Below are 23913 nucleotides of genomic sequence, written 5' to 3' on the forward strand. Positions count from 1 at the left end.
AGCACTAAAAGGCATCAACATCAACACCAAGTTCAAACACTGTTCTGAGTAGTGGAAAAAAATGTTTTGATAGGTGTATTGCATCAAACTGAGAGTGCTTTGAAGGTGCCTGAAGTTCAAACATGTAAGAATGAACACACAATTTTTTACAAATAAATTCCTGGCTTTTTGGGGTCCCCCCTTGTATATTAGGTAAACTCTTGCCTTAGGACCCCAAAATCCTACCACAGGTTACCACTGTTCCCTATACCAAACAACCCCCAATCCCCAAAAGGAAAATTACTTACGTCTCTCGCAGATACTGTTTCTTCCACGATGATCTCCATCTCTGTCCCAGGCTGAATGTCACTGCCCACAGCAAAAAAGAGGAACAGCTAAAATCAAGACAGAAGTATGAATGCAACTTAAAATTTTGAAATTTAAAAATTCTACAAATATATGATTTACTTCCAAAAAAGAAACGCCAATATAGTCCATGAAACATTATGTGAAGACGAGACTACACCGGACAACTTAATGCTACAACTCAAACAGTAGTCTCGACGACTACCGAGAAACGCATCATCTCCTAGCAGAGGTGTTGTCGCCTGTGTCGTCCCTCCCGCACGCCCCTCTCCCAGACTGGCCACCCCTCGCAGGGTCTGTAATCTCTGCACACCGTAAGCACCAGCTGCGCTGTTTCCGAGTTATCTGGCTGTGACCTTACTTTCTGCCCGAGGACTCGAATTCCCGAGATCCCACAGGAGAGACGTAGGTCTGATCCCTTGTCAGTTCGTACCCTGCAGTCCTGCCCCCCTACCCACAGCGTTGTGTGCCACGTTTCCCTGCTCTCGGCCTGCTGTGCGCTCTTTGCTCGAGTCCAGGGACCAGCAACTGAAAGGAGAGCTGGCTGGGAAGCTAAGGAAGTGGACCCAGAACCAGGGGATTCTGAGATGAACCTATCTTACCTCGAGAAGGTAACAGTAAGGACATAAATATGACTTTGGGACTGTAATAAAAGTTTACTAAGTAGTTAAGGCTTCTGGTGAAACTTGACCAGACGGAATTTACACAGGAAATGAATACTGATGAAGACAAAGCTGCTGTGAGGCTATTATATTCTTGCAGAGTAACTAAGTTCCCAATTAATGTACTGTTTTTGATTAAACCTACATACTGCTGGACACCATGGATGGAGAGGTGCGGCCTGATTGCACAGAGGCTGGCAGTGGGGGAAGGGTGCATTTCAGTGTTTCTGAGACAGTGATGCTGGCAGCCACTCCACTTTAAAGATCCCCCTTAATCACAAAACTTTCACAGGAAAAGAACCTCGTGAGTATGCTTTGAAATAACATTTTTTATTCAAACACAGAGAACTATATGGATATGTTCCTAAAATGAAAGGTACCACTGAAGGAAAAGAAAACTTTTAAGAGTTACACATCACTGCAGCAGGTAAGGCACGGGTTAGGCAATGGACTGGCCGGGGGAAGGTGGGTCTTGTTGTCAGGGGGCCTCGCGTTACCTGAGAGGAGGTCGGTGCTTTTCCAGGACAGAGCCCCAATAAGCTCCCTGTCTTCAGTTCTGCTTCCTTCAAAGTGTAACTGTCTGGCACTGTAAGTAATTTTGATAAAATAATGTTATTAATTCCTACCTGTCTGGGCAAAAGAGTATACTGAATCAGTTTCCCTCTGAAAATCAAGAATGTCAGGAAAGAAAAAGCTGCATTCCATGCAAAAGGATTATGTATTATAATCATGCTTGATTTTCAATGTCCACACTCCAGAATACGCAGTTCTTGTTGTCTGAACAACAACGAGAAGACATAAGAGGCAGCTGTGAATGTTCTAGAGTCATATTTGTAAAAATAAAAAAGCTGTTTACACAGATTAACAGACAGATATTCTGAACTCATTCATGATGGACTAGGTTGCTCCAAGTTTGAAGCTGCTTTGGCGACAACCATCAATAACTAGACCCAGTCCCGTCTAATGACAAGATGTGCTCTAGAGGTGAGAACAAAGCCTCTGTTCCATAGCAGATGCCTCAATCAGGCTGGCAAATAAAACGCTGACAATGAATTTAGAAAACTGTAACTGGATCACAACCACGACTAAAATGGGGACCAGCTTGTCAGAAACACAGGTGTTTCACTTTAGAAAACTGAAAGGTTTGAATTTTTGGTTAAGATATTCTGTAATACAAGAGGAAGACACCTGGATGACAATATGTCCTATAAATCAATTCTAAAAGGCAATTTAAGAATATTAGGTATTGGGAGCCAGTATGTGAAAATGTTAAAAAAAAAAAAAAAAAAGCCAGATGGCAGGTGTAAGTGTCAGATTTTGAGGGCTACCAAAGAGACTGACCTGGACAAAGAAGCTTCCCATTTCTGTCAACAGGTCTCAGACAGCTGCTGTTGGCTGCAAGCGAAAAGAGGCTGGTCAGCACAGCAGACACACAGGAAGGAGAGGGACCACTGCTATGCCAACCAGCGGGGAGCTGCGATGAGCTGCAATGAGCTCCATGAGCCCCCGCAGGCTCCCCGAGGTACAGGAGGGCAGGCTGGAGGAAGGCCCACTCAACCTGCAAAGCAGTCTTAACAGCCACCAGAAAATGACTGCTTTTCTTGACCTTTAAAATTTTTTTGTCAAAACATTTAAAAATCTGTCAGTTATACAAGTATAGTGAAATGGGAAAAAAAACCCAGTAAAACTAATATTTACACTGTAATTTAAACAACTAGCTAATATTTTACACTGTGAACAACTGGAAATGCTGATGATTAAAATGTTTTACTTCTTTGTAAAAAACCTACTGAAACAGTTTAAACAGGGCTCGCTCCCTTCATCCCCGTGCAGGTCACGACCAGAGTGAGCATCTTCCCCCTTCCCAGGGGGCCGCCATACTCAGATTGCTATGTTTGGGTCAGCTTCCAGTACTCTCCATGTTGTGGCTTCCACCTCATGAAGCGTCTCCAAGAGCTCCTTTAAGGTGCAGCTTTTTGCCAGTGTCACTTCCAGGACAGCATCATCCTTCCTGTCACAGCCACTGTCCTTACTTCTGTGGCTCAGTTCATGTTCTTCTAAGATGTCACGTGGGTTTACCACTGGGAGGAAAGGAGGCAACGAACGGCACACTGCTGTCTGTGCGGGGAAGCTCAGGGCCAGACACTCATTATTTCTGCAGCGGTCTGCGCTGGGGCTAGTGCAGCCAAGTTTGTGCTTTGTGGGTTACTCACTGGTATCCAGTGGCAGCTGAAATTTGAGCCGTGTTGCCAGGTAACTAATGGGATATAATAAACCATGATAACTGAAATTCATGCACATTGGAACTATGCAGAGACTGCCTCTATTTAAAATGATAAGTCATTTTTTATGCCCGTTGTACCATTTTTGAGGATGCAAGGATTCCTGCTTTGTGGGAAGGTTTAGTCCGAACAGAGTTCTTACAAAGTAGGCTATGAAGTGGGGCAGCCGGGAGCAGAGGGGCCTTCTGAGAGGGCAAGAATGGCATGGGTCTTGGAAGCTGTGACTTTGTCTGACCGTGGCAGAATCTCTGAGATTCCTGAGTTCTCTATCGTATGTTATAGTTATATGAAACTAGCGTGTAATTCTAATACAAAGTTCTTGACAACTCAATCAGCTGATGAAAGAATTCTCCAGTTAAAACGAACATTTTAAATACTGTCTCCTTGCATTTCTGTTCACTTTCCTTCAGAAAGCACGGTGTGTCTCCTAGGTGCCAGGCACTGCCCCAGAAGCTGACTGCACAGTAGTGAGCAAAGAGCCATGGACTCGGCCCTTAGCGCCTCGGCTAAGGGGGAGGTAGGTGTTCATCACACAGGCACGGGTGCTTACAGTATTAAGTGTGGCAGAGAAAAGCACAGGACATGACAAGAGTAAAGACAGATTAAGTGAGATTGTGTGGTCAGGGGTGGCAGGAGAAGCCAAATTTCCACTGAGACCCGCTGGATGACTGAAGTCAGTGGAGGAAGAGGGGGGATGTAGTTCAAGGAGAGATGTCAGAGCTCCGAGCCCTGGGGGTGGAAGAGAGCCTGTGCACTAGAAACTCACAGAAGGTGAGCCTGGGGAGCGAGCGGTGTAGACACAGAGGAGGGGACTGTAGCGGGGTGTGGGCAGTGGTGGAGGAAGGAGGCTCATGCGGGCTGGGCTAGGGAGGCAGCCTGCGTGCACTGGAAAAGCAGGACAGGGCTGCGAGCAGAGGGATGGCGGGACCTGACTCGCACACATTTAAGAAGATCACCTGCCACAAGAACCGTTTGGAGGGAAGACCTGTGCATGGGAACACAAACTATTCGTTTTAATACACCATATACTTTTAATCAACTTTTTTGAGGCATAATTTAGTCATGATAAGACATACCCATTTTAACCATACAGTGCAGTGTTTGAAATAAACACTCGGCAACCACCAACGAATCAAGATAAACTAGCATCTGCCCCCAAATCCCCTTGTGCCTGCATGGTTGGTCAACCCCCCACCCACCGATTCGGATTTGCCTCTGTAACTGGAGCTTAGGTGTGCTTTTTAAAAATGTCGTGCAGGTGGAATAATAAGAGTGTGCTGTGTGTGTCTAGCTTCTTTTGCTTGGCATAAGGTCTCAGAGTCACCCACGTTTTGCAGGTGCTGGTAATTCATTGCTGTTACTGATCAGTAGTATCCCACTGTATGGATACGCCACAATTCGGTCATTCATTCACCTACGCACAGACATTTGGATTGCTTCTGGTTTTTGGTCATACACAGTCTGTGTACAGTCTGTGCAAGGATACACGTTTTAATTTTTCTTGGGTAGGTATCTAGGAGAACTGGTGAGTGAATGTCTGAATTAATGAGAAAACAGGCTACTCTACCGAAGTGACCATCAGCTCCACGCCCAGCAGCCATGCACGCCCGCTGCAGTCGCACGCGTCTTCGCTGCCCCTTGGTGGTGCCAGTGTTCAAGCTGTTCACCACGCTGTCGAGTGTGCAGCACGTGGCGTCGCGGTTTTAGTTTGGTGGCTAATGGTAACTGACCATCTTTCCCTGCACGTTGGTCACTTACAGGTTGGTCTTCTTTTTGTCTAACCTGGTGCAAATCTACTGCCAAATATGTTTTATAATGTTTTCCTCCCAGTTTGTGGCTTGCCTTTCAAATGCCTTTTGAAGAACAGATGTTATAAATTTTGAGGCCGTCCAATTTATTAGTTTTCTCTTTCATGGTTTGTACTTTTAGAGTCTTGTTTTAAAAAAATCTTTTCCTACTCTGGCTGGTGTGGCTCAGTGGACTGAGCACTGGCCTGCGAACCAAAGGGTTGCTGGTTTTTGATTCCCAGTCAGGGCACATGCCTGGGTTGCAGGACAGGTACCCGGTGGGGGGGCATGTGAGAGGCAACCACATATAGAGGTTTTTCTCCCTCTTTCCTCCCTCCCTTCTCCTCTGCCTAAAAATACCGTATTTTTCAAACTATAAGACATACTCCCCCCGCCAAAATTTGGGAGGAAAAGGAGGGTGCATCTTAGAGTTCGAATGTAGCCTACCTGGCTCGCTGGGGTGGGGCAGGGGAGGGGGGAGGATGTCATTGGAGTGGGTTTTTTTCCTGTTTTTCTCCTCTAAAACCTAGGTGCATCTTATGGTCCGGTGCGTCTTATAGTCCAAAAATACGGTAAATAAAATCTTAAAAAATATATATTTTCCTTATGGTAAAAGTAACAGAGATTTTTCTCATATTTTCTCCCAGAAATTTTAGCTATAGGTTTTAACATTTAGGCCTATGATCCATTTTAAATCAGTTTTTTTACGTGATGTAAGGCAAAGCTAGAAATTCATTTTTGCATCTATGGGTATCTAATTGGTCCAGCACTTATGCTGAAAATATACTTTCCCCATGGAAGTACCTTGGTGCTTTTGTTGAAAGTAAACTGACTAAATACGTGTGCATGTATTTTTGGATTCTTAATGTAGTTCTGTTGCATTTATTTTAGGCTTCAAAAATGAGCTACGATCCCTGTTGCACATTCTTCTTACAAGAGCCCTCTTAAAAACACAAAAACTGTTCTCCACTCGCTGGCCGGACAGAAGCAGGCTGCAGGCCGTGCCTGCTGACGCTGCTGCGTGCCCACTCTGACGCCAACATATGCTGCCCCGACTCCGACAGCTTTGGAGCAGGTCCTGAATCAGACAGCGTGCCTCTCCCAGCTTTGTTTTTCTTCCCCAAAGAAAGTGTGCTGGAGGCTTAGGGTCTTTGGATTCGCACACACAGAAACAGCCCGTCAGTTTCTCTCTCGCTCACACACACACACACACACACACACACACACACACACGTCCTGCTAGGTTTATGAGATGGCAATGAGTCTACAAATTAATTTGGAGAGAATCAGCCTCTTAACAATATTGTGTCTTCTGACCCAAGAATATGGCCCATTGCTCCGTTTCTTCAGGACTTTACGTTTTCACAGCAATGTTTTCTAGTTTTCAGGGCACAGGTCCTGCATACATTTTGTTAAATTTATCCCCAAGTATTTCATGGTATCTTATTCTGTTTCCTTAATTTCTAGTAGATAAACATACAATGGATTTTTGTATATTGATTTGAGTTCTGTTAAACTCATTTATGTTTCTAGTGGCTTTTTAATAGACTCCTTAGGACATACAGGCAGACCATAAGCACATCGGCAGTGCTCACCACTGCTGCATACGGAAAATGCATTAAACACACCATCATACCAGTTCATCTTCGCTAGAACGGCCATAGTAAAAATACAATTACAGCTATTGTCAAGGATGGGGAGAAACTATAACCCTGATACACTGTTAGTTCAGCTGCTTTGGAAAATAGCAGGGCAGTTTCTTATAAAGCTAAAACATAAACGTGCCGTTTGACCCAGCGATTCCAACCCTGTACATCTACCCAAGAGAACGAAAACACGTGTCCACACAAGGATAGTGTTTACAGCACGCTATTTATAAAAGTCAAAAAGTGAATGAGTCAATCCCCTGGCGAATGAATAAATGAAATGTGATACCTTTATACAATGGAATACTAGTCAGCATAACAGAAAAGAAGAAATCACTGATGCATGCTATCATGGATGAACCCCAAATGAAATGCTAAGTGAAAGAAGCCAGACACAAAAGACAGCATAGTACATGGTTCCATGTGCATGAAATTCCCAGAAAAGCGGATCCAAACAGAAAGTAGGAGAGGTTGCTGGGGGCTCAGAATGCAAATATGAATGAGAGATCGTTCTGGAGTGATGGAAATGTTCTAAAACTCAATTGCAGTGATGGCTCTACAATTCTGTAATTAACTAATAATCACTGAACTCTACATCCGACGGGTACTGGATGGCATGTAAATTACACCTCAATACGATTATTAAAGAAAACCCAATGCTGAGTGGACAGTGAATCTGCAGAATGTTCTATGCAGTATGATAGTTTATGTAAATGTAAAAATGCAACATATGCATAAACATATATATGGAAGCATAATAAATACAATACAATGTAAACACATAGACTAGACACACACCCAAACCAGACACACTGGCTGCATCTAGGGAGAGGGAGTGGACTTTGCAATGTTTTAGACAAAAACAAACACATGGTAAAATGTTAACATCTGTCCATTTTGGGTGGTAGGTGCATGAGTTTTCCCTAAATTATTTTTTGTACTGTCCCGTAATTTTTCAATTAAAAATCAAAACCAAATTGAACCAAAAAGCCAAAAGCAAACATAAATGATTACCTAGTTCCTTCATTAATTTTAATTCCTTTATGGCTTTAATTCGAATATCAAACACCACCTAAAATAGAGAAATAAACTAATGACTGTGTATAAGTTGAAAACAATGGCAGGAGAAGAAAGTAGAGATTGTCAGTGTGTGCATATGCAGATTGAGTTATTAATTATCTAGCATTTGGTAATTCTGCCTACTTGAAAAATTTTTTTTCCATCACCGAAATTCATTTTCTCTCTTCTACAAAGTCAAAATCAAAACCTAGCCCTTACTAGTTAAGTTTTTACCAATATGATGTTAATTGGAACAGAAAGGACTCCTACAGAAAACCAAACAAACAATTCTAGGTAGAAAAAATGAAAATTGGCAACCACTAAACTTTTTGATGAAAGAAAACAAGAAATTTCAGGTAATCATATTTCTCTATGTTAAAAATAATGAATTCAGTCCCAGTAACCACAATATAAAAATGTACAATAATAATCCAAGGGTACTATTTTAAACGGCTGTTTCAGTTACTTTATTTTAAAACTGTTTTCTTTTTCTTTTTAGTTTAGACTAATTGCCTGTGGGGCATTAGACTGCGGAAGTTTAGGGGCAGAAGTGATGTCAGAGACCCACTCTCCCCTCCCACCTGGGCCCGCGCTGTGCGAAGAAAGATGAGAGCCTGCACCCAGTCTCCCACGCAGGGTTGGGGTAGGGGGGGTGCGGGGCCCTCCTGAGCTTTAGCCCATTGGTCTTACACCGCCCCCTTTACTACACCAACAAATAACTAATGCGCCTTAAGCAATTACAATACTCCCTTTGGCTTTGTCCATGTGTCCTTTATGCATGTTCCTGACAACCTTCCCCCTGTGCCCCCACAGGACCAAGGGTAGGGGGTGGGGTTGGCTGGGGTGGGAGTGGTGGTGGGGAAAATGGAGACAATTGTACTTGAACAACAATAATATAAATATATAAGTAACAAATAAAAAAGAAATTACAGTATTCATAGAGAAGAAATCATTCTGTTTCTTTTAATGTTATAGGAGAAACTTAATGAATTGAGACTACATGACACAAAAGGATGTTCTCTAAAATAATGTTTAAGGAAACCAGCATCACCATCTTCAAAGGGAAGACTGAAGGAAGGAACCCCTCTTCAAGAGAAGCTGGCTTTACATCCAGCACAGGGTATAATGTAGAGCAACTGCAGTTAAACTTGAAAACCGAAAATAACACAACAACAAAACATAAATACCTGGTTTCAAAAATGCCAAAAAGACCCATGAAAATAGCATTTTATGTTGATATATTTTGGTAAATATAAATACATATTTGTATTTTGATATAGCATTATGTAGTTGACAGCAAAGCTAGAGGATTCCACGTACTAATTAAATAGCTAACTCCCACATTCTATTCTAGGCTTTGGAGGGAAGAAAGGAACATTTCTTGAGGCATGTTAAGGATACGTTAAGATAGGTAAACAAGCAATCATCAAATATTAAAAATAAAAAGTTCATTTCTTAAGATTTAGAAGTCTATCGAGACTTTCCTGAAAGAGCACGGTATTGGCTTCTACGTACAATTCTGTTAACTGTCAATTAAACTGTAATTATTATCTACTCACTGTGTTCACAGTTGCTGATACTGTAGTTTGCTCCTCTTCAGACTCTAATTGACATAAATTTTTAACTTGGACCCAGATGACCTCATTTACGCTAGTGATCCACTTCCCTTGTTTGGTCAACAAACTGTAGGTAAAAAAATGTTTAAAAACATATGTGTCTTTACACAGCACTTTTGTGAATCAGGAAGGATCAGAAAAGTAATACTTTTCCTCAGGCACCACTTCTAGAATTCTGCATGTGCCCCTAATGTGACTAATTAAAGGTGACCAATGTCTACTGAGCTAGTGTTGGGCAGTGCACCACAGAGTCCATATATTCACGACTCAAATATTCTTTGACGTAGAGAAATAATTTGCTGCCGTGCTGTTCAGAGAGAACTGTTGTAAGTGAATAACCAGAGGCTGACTTCTGCCTGCAGACTGTGATCACAGGGGCTGGGTAAGAGTAGCCACGGCCGAAGCCACCACAGGATCTTGAGTTTAACAGCAGGACAGCCATATCCAGACCGACACGGCACCAAAGTGCCACAGCTAAGGGGGAGCATCTACATCACACACTGTGTACTTGCAGTTTTATTATAGAGGGCTATCTCACGATGCGGATGGCAGCAGAGGGTCTCGCTCTAACAAACTTTTCCTAGGGGTAGTGATAAAGGATCTTGAGGAAGGAGTGATGTCTTTCTATTCACACAGAGGCACTGAATGGAGCAGCAGAAGTTCTTTTTGGGAGTGAGTATCAGAGCCCTAAAATGCAGCTCTACCCTCTGTTTCAGTTATTCCCACCTGGTACTCCACTAAAGTTCACAATCCTAGATACAGCAAAGCTTTAAGCACAAAGATGCTCTCTGAAGACATCCTTAAAGTGGTGAAAAACTGGATAATAGACCACCAACTTACACCATACATCAGAATAAATTCAAAATGGATAAAAGACTTAAATGTAAGTCACACCACCATAAAAGTCCTAGAGGAAAACATAGGCAGGAAAATTTCAGATGTCCCATGTAGCAATAATTTTGTCAATATATCTCCTAGAGCAAGGGATATAAAGGAAAAAATAAACAAATGGGACTACATCTAACTAAAAAGCTTCTGCATGGCTAAAAAAAACCATCGTCAAAATGAAAGGGAACCAACTGTATGGGAGACCGTATTTGCCAATGATACATTGGACAAGGGTTTGACTTGCAAAATATATAAAGAAGTCATGCGACTCAACACCAGGAAGACAATCCAATGAAAAAATGGGCAGAGGATCTGAATAGACACTTCTCCAAAGAGGACATACAGAGGGCCCATAGATATGTGGAAGGATGCTCAGCACCACTAACCATCAGAGAGATGCAAATTAAAACCACAATGAGATACCACCTCACACCTGTCAGAATGGCCATCGTTAATAAATCAACAAACAACAAGAGCTGGCAAGGATGCAGAGAAAAGGGAACCCTAGTGCAGTGTTTCTGGGAATGCAGACTGGTGCAGCCACTGTGGAAAACAGCATGGAATTTCCTTAAAGAACTAAAAATGGCACTGCCTTTTGACCTAGCAATTGTGCTGGTAGGGATACACCCTAAGAATCCCAAGTCACCAGTTCAAAAGAACCTGTGCACCCCAAAGCTCACAGCAGCGTTATTTACAGTAGCCAAGTGCTGGAAACAGTCTGAGTGCCCATCAGCGGATGAGTGGATCAAAGAACTGTGGTGCATTTACACAATGGAATTCTACGCAGCAGAGAGAGAGGAGCTCCTAACTTATGCGACAGCATAGACAGAACTACAGAATATTATACTAAGTGAAATGAGCCAGTCAGTAAAAGACAAATTCTGTTAAGATCTCACCTATAAGAGGAATCTAATGAACAAAATAAACTAACAAGCAAAATAGAACCACAGGCAGGGAAACATGGAGCAGACTGACAGTGACCAGAGGGAGGCGGGGGGAAGAGATAATGGTGGAAAGAAGGGGAAGGGCCTAGACAAAGACCATGTACGAATGACCCACAGGCATGGACAACAGTGTGGGAAGTGACTGGGGGAGTGGGTGGTGGGCTGGGTGAAAGAAGACAAAGGGGGAAAACTGGGACCACTGCAATGAAATAACAATAAAAAATGATTTAATAATAAAAAGGAAAAGCTGGCTAAGACGGATGATGATGACAATGACGACGATGATGCTGGCTAAACTATTCAGCACTAGGTGCACTTAAGTCTTTCAACCCTCACACTCCGTGAAGTAGGTACTAGTCATCATCCCGTTTTGCAGAAGCAGCAGCGGGGCAGAGAGAGGGGAAGGAACCTGCCCACGCTCCCACTCTTAGGAAGCGATAAAACTGGAGACAAACCCAGGCAGCCGGTGCCGGAGCCCTCGTCCCCGGCCAGCACACACACCGCCTCCTACCACAGCACGGTCAGGTGAACGGTAACGTCACCACTGACGATCACGCAGCCATGAAATGAGGTTCATGAAGAGCCTACAAACGTGGGAAAAGCAGGATATAACTATCTGCAAAATAGTCATTATGTTCAAAAAGAGAACACTGTCCAACAAAAACCCAGTGCCCGGAGTGCAGACGGACAGGGACGCTAACAGGGACGGACACTGCCCAGGAGGCATAGCAACGCCGTTTTCAGTCTCCATTCTTCATTCCGCATGCCCCAAGTCCTAAACCATGCAGGTTAGTTTTAAAAAAGAAACACACTACACTTTTAAACTCAACACACATGGCGGGGAAATGGCCGTCTGGAAAACAGTGGTCCGAAGGAGGAACAGTGATGACTGTGATACAAACCAAACATGGTTCCCAGACGCTCTGCCCCTCTGCGTCACAGCCCCGGGAACAACGGCACGGAGACTGCAAACTACGGGCACGGCACTCGCAGCACTGAGAAGGCAGGGGACTGGCTCGTCCGTAACCTAAAGTCTCTAATGCACGGAAATTTGCGGGGGGCAATACAGTGTGTGACACAATGACCACAGAAACCGACACCATACACTGTCGAGACACGGATAACAAAAACGAAGGGAGGCAGCACTTCTGGGTTCCAAAAGTGACTTCAGGAATCAAAGGCACAACTCCCACGTAGGGCCGCAAGAATCTCAGGAGTCAGCCCAGAAAGAACCGTGATGAAAACAGAATTGCCTGTGGGATTCTTGGGACAAAACCGTCAGATAAATTTAGCTCTTAATGCCATCCTCATAAAAAACGTGAGGACATTTCTTTGTGAGAATGTGTCTTCAGTTTTTTAGTGAGCGCTAATCGGAGTTCCTCAGATAGGGTTCTGCTTCACAGTCAACTAATCTAGACTGTATCTTGTCTACCCCTGCCCATCACATTTACAAAAAAACCCCTATTACAGTATCATTGTTCCCCAACTTGCCTAACCTAGAACATTCCTCCTTATAATATACAGGACACAATGTCTAGAATAAAAAGAAACATTTAACTCTCATTAAAATAAAGATTAAGAGTTCTAAGGGATAGTACTCTAATTTAAATAACTTAAAAAATTCTCTTTTCAGTAAGTTACCTGTTATTCTCATTACTGGAATCCTGAATCAAAACTGAGCTTCCGTTTCTGAGACCCTGTTCTCGGAATGTCTTCGCCAAGCCCTCCGTGGGAATGGCGGCCCAGCGCTCCTGGCCTGTAGAGTCAGGCTTGCGGATGAAGATAGCCCCGACTGGGATTGCTAAGGCTGTGAATACACTGCCCACTTCTGCATTAGCTGGAAAGACGTGCGGAGACTCTGTCAGCTGAGGACTCCCATCACTGCTTGTTGCTAGATGCAGAACATTTAAAAGCAGAGGTTCACAGTCACTGCCAGTTGGAATCTGGATTCCACCAACCTAGAAAAATACGAAGACAATCATCAGTACAGTTTACATTTGCCAAAATAAAGTCAACAGAATAATGTACCAAAAGACTACTCTTGTAGAGTAGTTCTCACTTTTTTCTTTTTAAATATATTTTGTTGATCATACTGTTACAGTTGTCGGACTTCCACACAGCTCAATTTTCGGACAATTCTGGGTGAGAGCTGTTTCGTACGCTGGGTGTAGTTATTCCTGTGGTCGGGCGAGGGGCAAGCCGTGTTTGCCCACACCTCTATCTTGACCAGATGTCTCATTTTTCTCTTTTCAAGTGAAACAAAGTTTTCACAATGTCTTTTAAGTGTCAGGGAAACAACTTTAGACTTTTCTTTTGAAACCTCCTCTCAGCCATGTTTTTTTTAGGAGAGAAATCTGGAGTGGGGACAGATGTCCTGGGAAATACATGAGATGGACCAGGGACAGCTCACTGTTCCTCACCCCTTTCCTGACTTGGAACTTGCACTCTCCTCCAAGCCACTCCCACTCCCTCACTGCGTACAGCTCCCAGTCCGCGCGGGGGGTGTGCCCAGACTGCGACCTGCGAGCCACTGAGCCACTCTCGTCAGGGCCACCGCACCACGAAGCCTCTTCTTTGTATCCAGCTTCTGACACTGCCCGGCACAGGGCAGGTGCTCAATAAATGTCCCGTTCACACGTAAGTACTTCTGACTGCGCCTAAAATTTACTGAATATTTCTGCAGTTGTCTGATATCCTTCACATATGCTGAATAACATTTCATTATAATGACTGAAAAAATCCAAAACTATCACAGATATTTCTTCAATAGTCTTTTACCTCCACTCCATCCCACACAAAGATGTCTTCCTCGTCAGCGATGTCCAGTTCGCACAGTGTCAGGCCATCTCCTGGGAAGAGGAGAGCAGGCTGTCGGTGAGACCGCTCCCCAGGACGTCACAAACCCGACTGAAGAAAGAGCTGGGACACTTAAGTATTTTTTTGAAAAAAGCATCCCCATTAAGGAAAAGTAAGGACAAGGCAGTAATTATGTTTATTATACTGATATTATTTTAATCTTCATTCCTTCCATCACACACCTTAGTTTTTTCTTTAATTTTTGTAAGCATTCCCCCATGCTGCTGCGTGAGCTCTGCGAGCATGACACAGGATACAGGAAAAGAGTCTACCACCAAAGCCAACCGTACCTGACACTGAACGGGGGTAAGGCTCAGGCACCAAATGGTCTCAGCTCCACCACGAATGATTTGTTGTGTAACAATCAAATGGATAATTTACATAAAACACTCATCTCAGTATTGGGCACAGTGAAGTCCAAAATAGCTGTTACCACTGTGACTGCTATTCTGACTGTTTTGTTGGTATTTAAGGCAGTAAATACTTTTAAGCTCTCGAAGTATATTTGTTTAGCTACAGGAGTACATTTGTTTGTTGAAGCTAAGAGTTGGGTAAAAAAAATCAAACTATATAAGTAAGATTTAAATGGTCTCAAATCATTTTGCTCAAAAATTTGTGGCAATATAAAACAAATTTCAAAGCCATTTAGAAAATTAATTTGGTAGAGAGGCAGACTTAATTTGAGAAAACATAACATTTCCATGTTAGTAAAATTTCCCATGTTACCTAAACTGACACCTTATAAATTGGGCAAGTTACATAGTTAAGAAAGTAGGAGGTACGGGAAAGACTGGCTGAGAGCAGAAAGTCACAGATGAGCCCCACGAAATCACAAATATGTAGAATGAGTTGCTGTGTCTTAACGTTCACCTTACCATCAAGTGTCTGGCAGACATGAAGGCCTGCTGGCAGGAGCTTTGCCACACTGAGAACCATGTCTCCTTCCCAAGACTGTAACCGCTGTGGAGTATTTATAGAAGAAAAGAGAACAAGGAAAAGCAGTATATACATCACACTTCCAGGTTGAATAAGACAGGCAACATTCAATTTACATATGTGGAGGGTACAGAGAACAAACCAACGGAGGTTCCCACCCCCACCTGACGACAGGAGGAAAGACAGCCCATCTCATCCACCAGCGACTGGAGAACCTGGCACAGACAAAGAGCACTATGCCCATCAACCCAATGCCACGTGATTAACGGGAAGACCACTTTCATCAGAGACACACTGCTCAGCATGCCAGCCCAGGAATCTGTCCAAAAGAGCAAAAACGATTAGTTGAATCAGTGCTGTTCAGGACGAAGCAGCACGACTCCACCACACACTAACATCCCGTTGATTACCTGAAAGGAATGTTTCCCACCGTAAATTTACAAAGTGTGATAGATCGCTGGGGGCTTGTGCTAAGTTTCTAGATCCAAGACTCTGGGGACTGTGGAAACCTCATCAAAATAAGGTCCCCATAAAGATGAGCCCTATTTAGTCTCTTCCCCACAATACACAAGACAGTTCTCGTAAAAAGAAATTTTACATTTATGAGGGGTTGGTTGACTGTGTCGGTTCCACAGCGTCTCACCAGTGGGTCACTTCTAAGGTAAGAGAGATGTGCCTTTAAACGTCTTTTCCATTTGTCACCTAACGTCACCCTAGACAGGGCCAGATCCCCACCTCCACCTGTATCAACACTGCCAGGACTGGCTCATAAATGAAATATTAATGTGAGAGTTCAGAAATAGTAGACCATTTCAGAAATCCTGATGCTGATCCAACATTTAAATATTATTCAAATCAACTACAGTTAAAAAAGATATTGGCCTGCTTTTCTTTGTACAAGATGAAAGTCAAAAGAAAGCTATTAATTTTGGTACTTGATACAATTTTTCAGAAAATTCACTTGTTTCTTAAAAAAACAAAACAAAACAAAAAACAACCTTGTATTTTCTATTTCTCTTTTCCCTGCTCAGGAAGCAGTGTGGGGTGAAGACATGTGGTTAAAAGGAATGAAAGAGCATGGAGACCAGGACTGGATGAAATCACAACTTCGTCATCTTAGGGGGGTTAGTTACTGTGTCCCCGTGAGGTTCAAGGACCAAAAGACGTAATTAATATGAAAGCACTGGAAGTAAAATAAAGAGCACCGTTGTTGCTACTGTCATTAAAACACAACTGGATAAATTCTTTGGAAACAATGATTGCGACAACGGTTGCTTTTACTGTAACCAAAAGATGTTTCCTTCATTTGGCGATCTTATTAATAAATGCTGTAGTGTACTGAAAGGTAGAGAAGTTAGTTGCTTTTATTTGTTTAGTAGTTCTTGGTTTTAGACAACATGTTTATCTTTATCTCTTCATTTCCTTTAAAAACAAGTCTCTTACATTTATTTTTCAAAAAAGAGACAACCTTGTATTCTCTCTTCCCCCCAAATGAAATATTCCAGGTTTAATTCCGCCCCCTGAAAACTGGCTGCAGGATTGCCTCTTGCCTCTGCAGAGAAGCCTCTTAGAAGACTTCCCAGCAAGGGGCGAACGTCTGGGCCACCCCTGTCTGGAACTGGCAGGTGTAGGATTCTCCTAAGAAGCTTTGAAACATAAATAATTGTATCTTAGATAGGATTTTCGAAAAGAAGAATCCAGCTTGAGATGGACCTTAATGTCTAAATTAAGTGCAGCTAAATTACCTGAAATATGGATTGTCGAAGATCTCCTAAAGTTTTCCTTTTATCAAAGGTTAAATCCCACACGCTTTCTGTTTGAGAGACTACGGGGTGCAGGGCCCCATTGAAGAAATGGTAGTGAGGGCCCAGGTGGAGATGCAATTCGAAATTATTGTTTGTAGAATCATAGTCTGCCCTTTAAAGAGGCATAAAAAATATATAAATGCTATGTTTTTATAACAAACACGGTTTCATCTCAAACCACAAGTATTTGATTTGCAATAGAAATAAGTTCTCCATCCACCTGAGTAATTATCATTAACACCATTTTCTTCCATGCTCCAAGACGACTCAGTTCAGGGTCTCAACAACTGCACAACTTCAGCTCCGCACACTCGCAATCCTCCAATCCCAAGACTCTGGTCATGAACAGAATGCTCGAGGCCTGCTTCTCGTAACTGCGTGAGGTGTCAGATTTACCAGCTTCTAACTCACCCTTGCTTCCTGAGAGATGCACGCCGCCCCCTGAAACAGCTGAAGTCAACCTCATGGTCCTCCTGAGCCTCCTCTCTGCAGGGCCCCGGGCCTCCAAAGCAGCCTCGCGGCACGCTGCCGCACACTCCCCTCCGCAGTTGGCCACCATTGATGAGGCGGCCACCATTCGGGTACCTCTGACACAGCTATGACTGTGGTCAAAGATAGCACTAGCTGTTTTGATGTCCACATGACTAAAATCTCTTAGGGTGTTTTTTTTTTTTTTTTTTCTTTTTAATACCAACTGCTAAGCCATACTACTCATGCAGGAACTTTTTCATGCTTAAGATATTTTGCTCTTTCAAGTTTTTATATTTTTAGTGTCTTGATGTTTGTTGACATTTACTTTAATCTCGGTCTGCCATTCAATCTGCCTGCCACTTTTCACAGCTGCAAGTCAATGACAAGTGCTGAACACATCCCTGCTACACAGCCAGCCTCTTGGATCCACAGAAAGACCACGGGACATCCATTTCTCTAACCCGGTACCCCACAGACTGTCAGAGAGCGAATAAAGAGCCAGTTCTCCAGGGTCCAAGGCGAGACCTCAAAGGAGAATGCTGAGACAACCAAGTGCTCACAGAGCATCCCTTTCTGACCCACTGCAGGCGTGTGCCCGAGACCGCCAGTGAGCCCACTAGTGCAAGAACCCCCATTTCCTTCTCCTGCCACCTCCTGTCCCCACATGCCAGTTCTCCACAACTACTTAAACACGAGGGGTGGTTTTCAGAGCAGGCTCTCTCTGGACCAAGGGAGAAACTGGACAGGCCAGGATACAATTCATTTCACTCCACTACATGCTCACAGATTTCTCTAGTCTTCTTCGGCTTCAGTTCCTACTCAGCAATGGCCATGCATGTGTCATTATTTCCTTCACTCTCACAGATGAAGATAATTTCAAAGTAAAAGATACTCGCACTATAAAAATTCAGCTGCTAAACAGATACTGCATTACCTAGGTTGACTTGTTTCCCTTTTAATTTTCACTGTTGAGTACCTAAGACCTAATTAGATCCTCTCTCTGCAGAGAAGCCATTCAATCTCTAAAGGTCAGTTAAAGTTACCTCTTTTTCTGAAGTTCAGTGTTGGCTGCATCCATCTCATCCAGTAAATGACGCGGAACCTTGTGTCGGGGATTAGCGCGAGCTGTGAACAGAATTCTTCATCACCTTGTGCCAACTGAATGAAGTCTGGCTGCTGCAGAAGCAGCAGGGAAAACTGAAAAGGACTGTGCTGGGGGCTGCAGAGGCTCTGGCCATCTGTGTGAACACCCATGTTCTCCGGATCTCAGTTTTCCATTCAAAAAACAAAAACATCAGAACAAATGGAAAGTGAACAGTTCTGTAAGCCAAGCTAGAATTCCACTTCTTCAGCTCTCTTTAAATATACTTTTAAAAAATAACACCAACTATTTTCTTCCTAATAACAACTGTAATAATGTGTCCCTGTAAAAATTCTAAAAACTATCTTAAAAAATATAACAGAAATTGATTATTACCTATAATCCCACACTCAAGAGATACTGCTAAAATTTGGTATACATACCCCTGGTCTTTTTTCTATGCTACACTACGTGTCTTGTGTACACACACACACACATTTAAAGCAATTACATTTGTTTCAAAATGGAACTGTATTCAATAAATTTGTAACTTGCTTTTTCATTGCATACATTGCCGAGTATTTTTCCAAAGCTTTAAATGATTGCATAGTAGTCTATTCTTTAAATAGCACAATCAATTGAGCCTTTTTCTGTTAGACATTTAGGTAATATCCATTAGTCATTATTATAAAATAATGGGGGTAACAAACGTCTTTGAACATAACTATATATAGCTCTGATTATTTCAAGAAAAATTTGTGGAAGTAGCATTAATTTAATGGTCTTAAGCACAAACAACCAAATGGGCTGTATTGCTTTATATGCCCACCAGCTATGGAGGAAGAGCCAGCTGCTGAGCACCAAATTCTTAGAAATATGAGTTGGTAGGAAAAGTGTCATCTCAATGCTGTTTTGATTCACATTTTTGATTATGGGTTAGGATGAGATGTTTTTGCAGTTTACTGGTTGTTCCTCCTTTTTTTCCCTGTGTCTTGCTTATTATATCCTTTTCCCAATTTACTACTGAGGACAATAGAATATATGTAAGAGCACTCTACAGATAGGAGAATTACACTTGTCATACATTTTGCTGTTTTCCACTAGCTTATCATTTGTTTCTTAATATCATTTAAGGTTTATATCATTTTTTCTTAAATTTTTTCTTTCTTTGCTTTTAAGCTTAGAAGGGTCCTCTCTATCTTAAGATCAGAAAAATATCTATATATTTTAAGGGTTTTTTTACATAAACATTAAAAGAGCTGTAAGTTCATTCAAGTGAGTAGTATAATTTTAAACAGTAATTAGTACAATTTTAGCTTTGTAAGCATGTTTTTACTGAGAGAGCAAGTTTTCCTTCAGTAGTCCCATCTTCGATTTTCATTAATTTATCTCCCTATGTAAATTTTAGAATTACTTGTCAAGTTCCATTCCTTCATCCCCCCAAAAGTCCATCAAAATCCTGGCTGGACCTTCATTCAATTTCCAAGCTCATGAGAAAACTGTCATTTAGTATATATTCCAATTATGTACACGATAAAATTCAATTTAGTGAAAAAGACAACAGTCCATCTGAAGACATTCTTTTTTCTGTTAATGTATAGTTTTATAACTGTGAATTCTGCTCCACAATGTATCTATCAGGACCACTGCCGTATCTTTTTCCCCCTTAGACAAATACAAAGCCCTTCTTGGTTAACAATAGTTATGCAACTGCTCCAGATCCAGAAAGTTAATCTCCTTCGATGGATACGCGCATTAACTGCTTCACTCTTATTCTTTGTAAAAATGATCACTCTTCCCATTCTCTAACAACAGTACCTTCACTCTAACCACAGATACGTCTCAACCTAACGAGCTTTCCCAGCTAGGAGCTTCTACTTTTGAGCGGACTTGGGAAGCGCTCAGAGTATCCCAGACCGACTCATGACAGAGGCCTCCGCTAAACGGGTGTCATCGTCAGTCTCGGTGTTCAACTTCCTTGGTATGAGCTCTCTTAAAAGGTTCAACAAAGAGCGTTTCAAAGATATCTCAACTGCTCAGAGAACACGTTACCTGGAGGGAAAGGAAATTGGAAATGAAAAGGGACAATATGAAAGTAAGACCAAGGCTGCTTACAACTCAAAGGTAACACATGACCAAATGACAGAGCCAAGCCTGAGGGTGGGCAATCACCCTCACATGTGCCCCCACAGTAAGAGCCATTAGCCCACCGTATGTGATCCAAGAGAATCCAATTTCTAATTAAACAGAAATATATGATCTTAAAAAATGACAGATTATTGGATTTCTTTTGGTATCGTATATTTTTACTGTTAAGAGTAAAACTATTTTTAAATGTCCCAAGAGCAAACCTCCTTTTGAAGGGGTAACAGTGCAAATGGTATTTAATATTTATCGTCTAAAGTCATCAACCGAAACGAACAGAACGTTTTGCTCTCCATACCTTCAGCAGGTCTCTGCAGCTGGGATTCCCGATAAAACAGCATGTAGGCACTCTCCTTGCCCTGAAATTGCTGTTCAATATCCTCCACCTCGATGGGTCGGACCTTGGAATCATTTATATCAAACCAGTGTGGACAAGAGGTTCTACCATTTAATCCTGCGGAGTCTGAAGTAAGTGTTTGGAAGATGTGCTGGTCCTGTCTTTGGGAATCCGCCTCCGCCTCCAGAGAACAGTGCTTCACTAGACTAACTGTGCTTTCATCTGAACTGAGTAGAAACACCTGAGAATGAAGCTGTAAGAACTAGACAGAGACAAAAAAACAAATAATAGGTTAACAAAAAGATTTTTTAAAAATTAGAAATGCTTAAAAAATCTCTTCATCTTCCTTTCTGTTATCAGATATTTTAGCTTCACCTTTATTTTTGCCCTGGCCAGCTAGGAGGGAAAACATCCATTTGGGCCATAATACAACACTTAATAAAAACCAGTGAGTTCTCTGTGAAATGGTCTAATAGTTTTACCCAGAAAGTTATCATGCCACAATCTAAAACATACTTTCATTACACCCTAGTAACAGTTCTACAAAGCACTCATGGAGACAGGTTAGGTAGAACAAAGGTTTGACAGTCTTAAAGCAATCGAAACAAAGCACGGAACAGAGGCATCACACAGTGAAGTCCAGGAGAAGATGAGTCCAAACCATGACTCGGACGAGCTCTGCTAGGGTAAAGTAGTGATTATAAGCCTAAATCATTGTTTAACATCAACTAAATTCCATGTTTTCCATCCTGGAAGCTGACACGTTAGCTCAGGAAACCAAATCATAGGAAGGCTGAAGAGGCCTAAGTCATACTCCCAAAGGCCATTTCTCAGGTTCTACTACTAAAGAATTGGTGAGACGAACAATAGCCTCTGCCCACTGCCTTTCCTTCTCTCCTCTCCTCGTTCCGGCATCTCCTACGACCTTGCATCTCCCTCCTTCTCTCGGCACAAAGTTACTTTATATAGGAAATCACTTGGCAGGTCCATGTGACATTCGCTGAGCTCATCAATTACAATGGAAAGGTGAACACTTCTCGTAGAAAGAAAGAACCTGTGGTGATGCCAGCTCCCTAATCTGAAGTATGATTCTATCACTAACAGAAGGGCACAGGGTACACGGCACAAAGACAGTATTGTCAATGCTGTGTGTAACAGACAGTAATGAAATAGTCGTGTGACTATTTGTTTCAGGTACAATAAAAACCCAACAATTTGAAAAGGTTGAGTGAGTGGTGCCCTTTCTGAGTCACCATTCTGCGATCTGTTCTGTGGTTGGCAACTGAGGAGAAACTCTTTCAAGCCTTGAACTCCAGCGCCGTCTGCCCCCAGCAGTGGCAGAGCACTTTCACAGAACTCACCCTCCTAATAAAAACCATAAACTCTAAACAAAATAATGAGAACAACTGTTTGCAGAGTAGCCAAAAGCAGGCGTAATGTGGAGGAAACACAGTCCTTCCAAACAGAGAAGCAAACTAGGTGAGTTCTCCAGTAACACAGTCTGTATTACTGTATAGTAGATGAGCTCAATAAATTCAAAAGAACTAAAATCATAAAGAGCATGCCCTCAAAGCACATAGGAATTAATTAGAAATCAACTTGTAACAAAAAATACTAGATATCCCCCAAATGTTTCGAAATTAAGCAACACTTCCAATACTCATGGGTCAAGGAAAGAATCACAAGGAAATTACGAAATATTTTGAATTAAATGATAATGAAAACCTCAAATTTAGCTGCAGCTAAATTAATGATTAGGAGAAAATGTAAAGCTTTAAGGGCATGTGCTGAACCACAAAAACCCATTGTTCTAAAGCCTGAGTTGAGAGGTAGGATTGCAAGTGAAGCCTACTTTTCTTAAGAACGTAATGCTCTGTTTTTCACGAAGGTGTTTTCCCCAACTCAATTTGCTTTGTGAGTAAAACCCAGAAATGAAGACAGGCCTTAATGTACTGCACTTGATGGATGACTAGGGAGTCTGTATATTCCTTTGGCTTCTCAGGGTCTGTACACAGTACTACATAATGGGTAACATAAGGGAGGTAGCTGAGTAAGTGCCAGATGTGAGGACCCAGCTTATTGGGTGCTCATGGTACTATCTCCATCCACCCCACTCAGCACCATCTACTCTTCCCAAGCACTGACCAAGAATACAAATTTCATAAAAACTTTATCAGCAAACTTTCATGAAAACAAGAATTATTGTGGTAACTGCAGTAATGACATTTATATCGTGTGTTTTATTTTGAATATTCCCTATTGTATATTATATTGATCATATCAATAGACATGTCTTCACAAACATAAAAAAGCATGTGTTTAAAGGTTTAAAAACAAGTCGTAGCCAGCCGGTGAGGCTCAGTTGGTTGGGCATCATCCCGTGAACCAAAAGGTTGCCGGTTTGATTCCCAGTCAGGGCACAGGCCCGAGTTGAGGAGTTGGTCCCCTGAGGTGCGGGGAGGATTGGTACGGAAGTAAACCAATCGATATTTCTCTCACAGCAATATTTCTTGCCCTCTCTTTCTTCCTCCCTTCCCCTCTCTCTAAAATTAAAAAAATAAAAGGTTTAAAAACAACTGAGATACCAACTCAAGAAGCTAGAGAAAAAGATAATCAAGTTAAGTCCCAGAGGTAAAAGGAAAGAATAATTAAAAAGCAGAAATCAGTGAAACAGAAAGCAGGTGAGCAATAGAGAAAATCAAAGGCAAAAATTTGTCTCTGGAAAAGTTTAATACACTTGATGAGCCCCTAGCAAGGCTAATTTTTTATAAAAGTGAGAAAACACAAGTTACTAATATCAGGAATAAAAAAGAGGGAATAACTTCAGGTTCCACAGACACTAAAAAGTAATATGAGATGTTTTGAACAATTTTATGCCAGTAAATTTTACACTACAGATAAAAAGACAAATTCCTTTAAAAATATATACCGTGACAAGTAATAGAAAACTTAAATAACTCTAAAATCAAGGAGACTAAAAATATAATTTAAAAATCCATATTACAAAAATGTCCCAGGTCTAATCAGCTTCACCAAACAGTTAAGAAGTAACA

General features: G+C 42.0%; 1 protein-coding gene across 4 annotated transcripts in view; it reads right to left on the bottom strand.

Moving 5' to 3' along the window:
• Positions 1–23913, bottom strand: part of USP40 (ubiquitin specific peptidase 40) — a 66036-nt gene that overhangs the window by 21122 nt on the left and 21001 nt on the right. For all 4 annotated transcript variants that reach the window (XM_071220745.1, XM_045198052.3, XM_045198051.3 and 1 more), the window contains 11 exons: positions 20822–21122; positions 18341–18422; positions 16767–16938; positions 14961–15045; positions 14008–14078; positions 12871–13187; positions 9341–9464; positions 7737–7794; positions 2349–2402; positions 1505–1593; positions 288–374 (listed from right to left, as the gene is read on the bottom strand). In XM_071220745.1, coding sequence (XP_071076846.1) covers positions 288–374; positions 1505–1593; positions 2349–2402; positions 7737–7794; positions 9341–9464; positions 12871–13187; positions 14008–14078; positions 14961–15045; positions 16767–16938; positions 18341–18422; positions 20822–21122 — 1440 coding nt within the window. The remainder of the gene's footprint in view (positions 1–287; positions 375–1504; positions 1594–2348; positions 2403–7736; positions 7795–9340; positions 9465–12870; positions 13188–14007; positions 14079–14960; positions 15046–16766; positions 16939–18340; positions 18423–20821; positions 21123–23913) is intronic.

Source organism: Desmodus rotundus, chromosome 2, assembly GCF_022682495.2.
Source record: "Desmodus rotundus isolate HL8 chromosome 2, HLdesRot8A.1, whole genome shotgun sequence".
Lineage (NCBI taxonomy): Eukaryota > Metazoa > Chordata > Mammalia > Chiroptera > Phyllostomidae > Desmodus > Desmodus rotundus.